This window comes from Hyalella azteca, unplaced genomic scaffold (assembly GCF_000764305.2).
Source record: "Hyalella azteca isolate HAZT.00-mixed unplaced genomic scaffold, Hazt_2.0.2 contig16271, whole genome shotgun sequence".
In the NCBI taxonomy this organism is placed as follows: Eukaryota; Metazoa; Arthropoda; class Malacostraca; order Amphipoda; family Hyalellidae; genus Hyalella; species Hyalella azteca.
Window position 1 is genome coordinate 48,286 of NW_025946097.1, and position 7,865 is coordinate 56,150.

At 33.9% G+C, this 7,865-nt stretch overlaps 1 protein-coding gene across 1 annotated transcript; it reads right to left on the reverse strand.

Annotated features, from left to right (window-relative positions):
• Positions 1 to 2,322: 2,322 nt before the first annotated feature.
• On the reverse strand, positions 2,323 to 7,231 carry LOC108683387 (very low-density lipoprotein receptor-like). Its single transcript, XM_018172701.2, has 7 exons — positions 7,181 to 7,231; positions 6,302 to 6,361; positions 5,815 to 5,905; positions 5,124 to 5,240; positions 3,858 to 3,986; positions 3,399 to 3,515; positions 2,323 to 2,979 (listed from the first exon to the last, which is right to left on the reverse strand). Exons 2-7 carry the CDS (start codon positions 6,305 to 6,307, stop codon positions 2,975 to 2,977), a joined length of 465 nt encoding a protein of 154 aa, XP_018028190.1. The 5' UTR covers positions 6,308 to 6,361; positions 7,181 to 7,231; the 3' UTR covers positions 2,323 to 2,974.
• Between the last annotated feature and the right edge of the window lie 634 nt (positions 7,232 to 7,865).

Genomic DNA, 7,865 nt, shown 5'->3' on the forward strand with positions numbered 1-7,865 from the left:
TAGGGATATTTAAATAACGTGTTGTAGTCGGATCGCTCGTTCTAGTTTGGTTCAGTAAAATGTAGAATCAGGAATAGATAAACAGCCTATATTTCAATACAGTGAGTTACAGTACAACATAACCGGGACGGTTATGTTGTTGCATTTATTAAATTATGTATGCATTGTCTCCGTCTTTACGTGAGTGCGCAAAATTTAGAATTGATTCGACAGGTAGAAGTGTGTAAAAGATCGGTTATAAGATTTGCAGCAGAAAAAATTATTTTTTCAATTTTTAATATAAATTTTTTACATTTTTAAGATTATTTATTCTGTCAATTGATTCATGCATTGTCTCCAACTTTACGCAAGTGCATAAAATTTCAGATCGATTGGAGAAGTAGAGTTGTGTTAAATATCGATTATAAGATTTGTAGCAGACAAATAAACAAATAAACAAACAAGAAGTGAAGTTAAAGAGAAGTCTTGTAATAATAAAAATTGTGAATATATGTTAGAAATGCCTTTACAACATCAAAAAATATATTGTGTGTAAATATTTTTATATATAATAGCGTAAATATTTTTATTATTTACTAAGTTAAGAATTTACTTTGGCTGCTGTTAAGAAAGCTTAGAGCGCAAATGTTCGCGCCTGCCTGATATGGCAGCTGCTGCATTCGCTGCTGCACAAACTGATAACTGCTGCATGGATGCTCATGCGCGGTTGCCCCCAAAAAATTAACTTCTAAAGGGCCAGATTCATATTCATTTTCGTACAGAACTCAATATTGGCCTTTATTATTTCGGAATCGCCTATTCAGAACCATTTTCATTTTGATACTCAAATATTCCGTCGACTAATTTTTCGAGATCAATCGAATATGCTATGCAGCCTGTCAAGTATTGTAAATATAAGTTAGCCAAAATGTCCTTAGTTACAATTAAACCAAATATAAGTCAGTGTTTACAGTTCTATATCATACCAGCAATGCTCATTAGCAGCTTTAACTTGACCCGTTGGAGACGAGTGACAAGCAATGATAGTGACCAACTCAAACTGAGTACAAATGTTTATATTTGGAACATTATTGAAAAAATAACTGATGTCCCGTGTATGTTACAAAGCTTTCTTTCCTATAGTTTTATCATGACAACAATGCGTTTATTCAAATTCTCGTTTTTTCCCGTTTCTTTGAATATATTTTTGATATAATTAGATAATAATAATTCAGGTGACAAACTAATATGATTTTTGGGCTAAAATGTGGACGTTCAGCTAATCTGGTCTCGTAAAGTATGTAAGTATTCGTTTTTATATCTACTGTTCTATGCACAACTGAAGTGATGAATGTGATGAAGATAATTCAGTTATAATAAACATTTAAACAATAAATAATAAAAGTCGGAAAATTTGAAGTTTTTGAACATATCCACAAAATTTACAGATAAATCTACTAGTTTTCACCATTGTTGCGGTTAATCCTTCACTATTCCAGAGACAATATTTCAATATTATTGCATCATAAATTTTTGACAAAAAATGTCGACTTTCCTAATTCATCAATGATACAATGACTGCTAGCTAAGTTGTCATACTTCAAAATCTTACGTTCACTAGCCATGAATTTACTTACAGTGAAAATTTGGTCTAGAGCGGTAAACTTTAGATTTCGCGTGATGAACAAATCTATTTTTTGCTGAACAAAGAAGCTCTTCAACTTTATTAAATTGTGTGATTTTAACTGAGAAGAGAGGAAGAGGACTCGCCTTGTTGATGATATCCTTCAAATTTCTACCTTATTCCCAAACTATATGTCAGAAAGATTTCCTACCATCACAAACTCCTACATTAGTTTTAAGTAACTTTATGTTCTTTCCAAAGGAACTTATTTTTCTTAGAGTTATTTGCTTTAATTATCTCAAAGTCCTTTAAAGCTTTTAGATCAAATAAACTTCTACTTAGCTACGCATTCATTACGATACAAACAAATGCACGGATTCTTCTTGCATTTATCTTGCATTTAAAAAGCTTATTTGACAAACTTGTTTATTGAGCTCATTTCTGACTCTGACTTCCGAGTCATATTCCCGCGCATCTGGTCCATTTTCCTGGTTTCATAAAACATTTTGCCCCACGAAATAATTTGTATAGAGTTTTATAAAAGACGCTGTATTTGTTTTAATTTTTGTGATCTCCTCTCTTATGATCGCTCAATTGTGTTTTTTCTTTTGGCTGTTTCATTTTCTTTCGATGAATCTGAGGCTCTTTACACACCATGCGTCTTTTTATACACAATGATATTTATATGCATTATTGAAGATAGGTTAAAAAGTACGCAATTCAAGCAAATTTGTCTGTATAGAAGTAACTTATTGAACGTGTATGCTTACTTGCTAAAAATAAAGATGTATTGATATATGCCAAAAAGAAATTCAATGAAATGAATAATACTCTGCATAAAAAAATGTTTTGATGCCGTCTTCTGCAGATTATGATAGTTAGCGGATATTTATTATGCGAGTACCTAATTAATTTGGCTCCTGAAATTTCATTGAAAAAATTGAAGAATTCAGTTGATAATTTAACGGACAATGCTGAATGCTTGGAATGATTTATTCCATTACAGTAACTGCCGATGAAACATAGATCTGAATTCAATCGGTTTTACTCTGAGATCCTTTCAAGATGCTGGGAGCAATAAGAATCAATGACCGCCATTAGCTGCATCGGCAGCTAAATGAGCTTATTTGGAACTCAAAAACCTTCAACTTCTTGATTATAGTTGTACAATTTAAGTGAAAGTATAAATAAGTAAATTGAAGATAATTTTACAGTGATGAAAGTTTTATGATATCACTGTATAGAAGCATGTGTAGTGGTATCAGGTATGTAGGAGTTACATTTTATTTGCATTGCATGTTGGTCGTTGTCAAATGCACGTCAGCAAAACAGTATCACCGGATGAGAGCTGGAGAACCTGGACTAGACACCTCAACCTGCAAGGGTGCATGTAGATTAGTCATAGTTTATTATAAATTGAAAGCATAAAAACATCTTAACCTTTAGAAGAAGTGATCATTGTGAACTTGAATTTTCGCAACTCGTAAGAGAGTTTAAATCGTTAAAGCGTTTAAATCGTTGAATCTAATTTAACTCTCAGATTTTTTCAATTTAATGGCGTTAGGAAACATTTAAAATTGTCGGTTATAAATTATAAACGCTAACTTTAACTGCCACACCAAGGGAATAACTTTGGTAAAATCGAAATATTCGTTTACAACCGTTATCTTGGTGATTATACGCATCGGATAGATTATATACACTTCCTTTAAATCTTTTTTTTTCTTCCTCTAGTTTCGAATCAATATACAGCAATAATTACTGCACAAGATAAAACCAGTAAAGTGAGACTTGCCACGAATGCAGTCAAGTTCATCGCTGCGATCACGGCAGTCGTCGACGTAGTCGCACCGGAAGAGCGTCGGGATACAACGTCTGTTGGAGCATCGGAACTCGTCCTCCCCGCACGGGACTGATATTTAAATTGACTGACAATCATCACGAAAATTTAACATAGAAATGGTTTTTAAATTGTTCTTAAGGGTTATTTGGATTAAATTTTGTCTTGCAGAGTTCATTGATATTTAACACAACTGAACAAATTGGAAATGTAACCATTTTATTTTGCACAAAACCTATTTTTCAGGAAGAGGGAGTGAAGGTCTTTGCACTTCCGTGCAACATAACTGTCCGCTTTCGCACTAGCGTACCTATAAATATATAGTGTCGTGACTGCGAAGAGTAGCAGTTAAGCCACCGCACTCTATCTCAAGACAAATTCCCTATCAAAACCTATTGATAAAATGCCACTAACCATCGGGGTAGTTGCAGTTGCTCTCATCACTGCCGTCTCCACAGTCATTGTCAAAGTCACAGACGTACCATTTCCTGATGCACTTTCTGTTTTCGCACTCAAACTCACTTATTGTGCAGGTCTGGCCAGCTATCGGATAATGAGTTTTTCAATGATTTACAAGCTTCAATATTCCTAATAATCATTTGTTTTATTTTAAAATTCCCTAACTTGGTCGAAGAGTTAGTAATATGGTAAGAAGGAGAGAACGGTTGGATTGAATATTGAATTAACATTTAAAGTTCAAACGTTTTTTAAACTTAGTTACAATAAAAGTTAGAAAATTTTAACTTCGTTCAAAGTTAAAAATTGTATAAACCGTATAAATATATAAATATATATTATTATAAATAGTATAATTAAATAGATAACTGACAAGACTGTTTGAATACACGGGATTATCAGGTTTCTGGGACTTGAAATAACTATTCCGATAATCGACGGATCAACCTGCTTCTCAAACAGCTTCAACATGTTACCTGCACAACCTTCAAACTGTTAACACACTTCTTCTACAACCGTGCTTGGTATTTCTTGTTGATCAGCAGTGTAAAAGCATCGTGTATATACGCTTGCTGATCAGCAGTATATAAAAGCATCGTGTATACGCTTGTTGATTAGCAGTATAAAAGCATCGTGTATACGCTTGTTGATCAGCAGTATAAAAGCATCGTGTATACGCTAGTTGCTCAGCAGGATAAAAGTATCACGTATATGCTTGTTACTCAGTGGTATAAAAACATCGTGTACACGCTTGCTGATTCGCGGTATAAAAACATCGTGTGCACGTTTGCTAATCAGCAGTATATCAGAAGTGTGCATAAGCTAACTAAGCTACCTCGGATAAGTTCGTTTCAAAATCATCCTCTTGAAATTAATCAATGTCGATAGTTCCTCGCTGAAAATGTTGAGTTCTCCGTCAGAACTCGAGGAAAATGTATAATAAAGTATTATAAGACTGAGTCTAGTACTAAAATTTGATGATATTATAACGCTGAAACGGATTGAAAATAATTATTCTCGCGTGTTTGATAAAATCGTTTCGGAACAGAATGATGAATTTAAGTGAAGAAGCAATTCCGCCATTTCTTCACATTTAATTTGATCGCTGGCTAAGTTATGTAAAGTTCAACGTTAATAAGTACTTTTTGTGTTTTTCGATACGTTGTAGAATAAATTCATAATGAATAAAGACAGAGAGGCAATAAATCTTTGTTGTAAACTTACGTAGAATACACTCGAGTTCATCGCTGCCATCTTGACAGTCGTCGTCGTTGTCACACCTGAAGTGACCATTAATGCAATGGCCGTTAGCGCACACGAACTGGCTTTCGTCGCACGGCTCTGCGCATGGAAACTCGGTGATAAATTAGGCTCTTCATTTCACTGACCGTCCTTCTTATACAAATTAGAATATATGTAAAGAATCCATTTAATTAAAATCATTAAATTTTCATCCCTATCATCAGGTGCGATTCGGCATTTTCTGTATAAAAATGAGAAAATACAACGCCATAGACTCCTTGAAAATATACTGGCAGGGATTTTGACAATATATTGATACTGGAATTATTTGATACTTAAACGACTTCGACCGAAAATGCCGAAGCTATCATTTGATTCATTTGAATCATTTAATAAAAAACTCTGCTAAAATTGTCTTCCAGTGCTGAGATTATAATGGAGAGCTTAAAAAACTTCTCGTATATGTATGTAAGAACATTCGAGGAAACGGACCGACTACCGGCAATAAAAATCGCAGTAAAACCTTCTTCGTGTACACGGTTTCGTGTGGCATCCCGTGTACCTAGTAAGTAAATGAAGGAAAACACGAGCTCCGTTTGCCTAAATTCGACGAATTTTGTGAGATCTGAGATAGATTTCGTGCTAAATAAGTGCAATTACATAAAAATCTCACCGGTGCTATCGGTAGGATTTGCACTTGCGACCGTGCAGAGCAGAACCGCCATCAGAAGCTGCGGCCACCCGTCGAAACGACAAAACTTTAGCTGAAATGGAAAAAAATAAACCACGGATTTTTTTTAGACAAATATGAATAATATTTAACGAAAATTAAAAATTGTTATTAGGAAGTGTCTTAATTTTTAAGCCGCGAATATGTACGGGGAACGATTTTCCAGTGATTATAGATGATCCACAAAGTTAGTTAAAAGGAACAATCGAGACCATGCTAGTGGACTGAATCACTTAGTTATATTTTACACTGGTGGTGCAGGTAAACGACAAGAAGATTAAATTACTCAAAAATTTAATTTCTTTCAAATTTCAAAAATCATTTCTCTCACAATTATCAACCAAAAATGTGCTGCATGGCAAAAATTATCGAACATAAAATACAGCAATTACAGCTGATGTCAGAAAATCCGCAAACGTTGAAGACTTACATTCATCGCTGTGCCGGTGATTCTACGATGGTCCTCATGAACTTGTTCGATTCAACTGGTCTGTCCCAACAAAGGAAAGTGAATTTTTCGCATTTCTCAACTTAACATATTTTTTTAATTTTCTCCGGTTAGGAAAACATATTTTCTAATTTGATAGACTTATTAAAGCCCCCCAAAACAGGTCCAAGAAAACAGTTATACCGGTATAACTTGGTAAACAAATGAATTTACACTAAACCTTACTAAAAAATCACTAAACTAAAACACTAGCGCTTAATAAAATCACTAAAGCGCTACACGACGTTAGGAAAAAAATGACTGAATGCACTGCATTCCCTTAATTTATTATAGAACTCTTTTGCTCTATTTTACTTTAAACTCTAACGTTTCTCACTCCGGTAGCTAGGAAATTACTTATATTTATTCCAAGTGCATCGGACCTCCACATGACGTATAATTCTTACTTTTCTCAGAATAATTTCAGCTTTAACTTTAAAGTACAAATAGCAAGAATCACAAGATAAAAAATGCTTATGATTCATTTTCGAACTTACTAAGATTGTTTCACTTTAACCTGGATTTTATTTTATATCATTTGCATCGAAAAGCGGTATGAATAATAAATTTATTATTATTATTCATTATTAAATGAATATTACAACACAAATTATGGTAGAGCCTGAATTTTCGATAAAATTTAAATTGGAAAATCAAAATATTCGTTTGAAACTTTCTACGATATTCTTCAAACTCTCTGGGTTCAATCTAAACCTCTCGTTCTCTGTTCTTGGAGCTCAATTTTAATGATAAATATCGTTATTAATATTCGAAAATTAAATAAAATGATTTAATGAATTTTTATTTCTGTCAGTTTTCTACCTTGGCTGCAGTGAAGAAGACCGAAATGCAAATGATCGCTCTTGGCTTTTGTCCTGCCTGACATTTCATGTGCAGCAGACGCAGCTTCCTAAACTGATATTTGCTGCCGGTTATAATTGGCTGAGTTACCCCAGAGTTTTCTCTAATGAAAAGCCCGATGTGCTCACACCATCTTAACCTTCATTAGGCCACTCTAATATCAATCTGCAGTTTTGTCAGGAGCTAAACTGAATACAGGCAGCTGAAAATTTAAGTCGTCTTCAATGCCTGGACGAATATACAGCATCGTCAACAATATTATTCACTTGTTCCTATGGTATTGAGAGAGCAATAAAATTTCGTTCCCTGGAAACAATATATCCAATTTAATGAATAAACAGGACTGATTTAGCTTAAGGCAGAAGTGAAGCAAAGGTGTGCGTGAAGTTCGTTCTTAGAACCATTCATTAAGCGTGACTGAGAAAACGAAACATTTTTGCAGCTCTGCATGTGCTGAGGGATTAACTAAGTTTGGGCCATATAACTTCATTCAATCTTGGATAAAATCCCACATATTATATCATATTAATTATTAAGAAAAAACTTCTTATCATTATTGCCTTTTTGAATGCATTCGTGAGAATATATTGTTTGGAATATTTTCTGAAAGCCAATGCTTTACAATCGTTGTTTCAAATCCATTTTA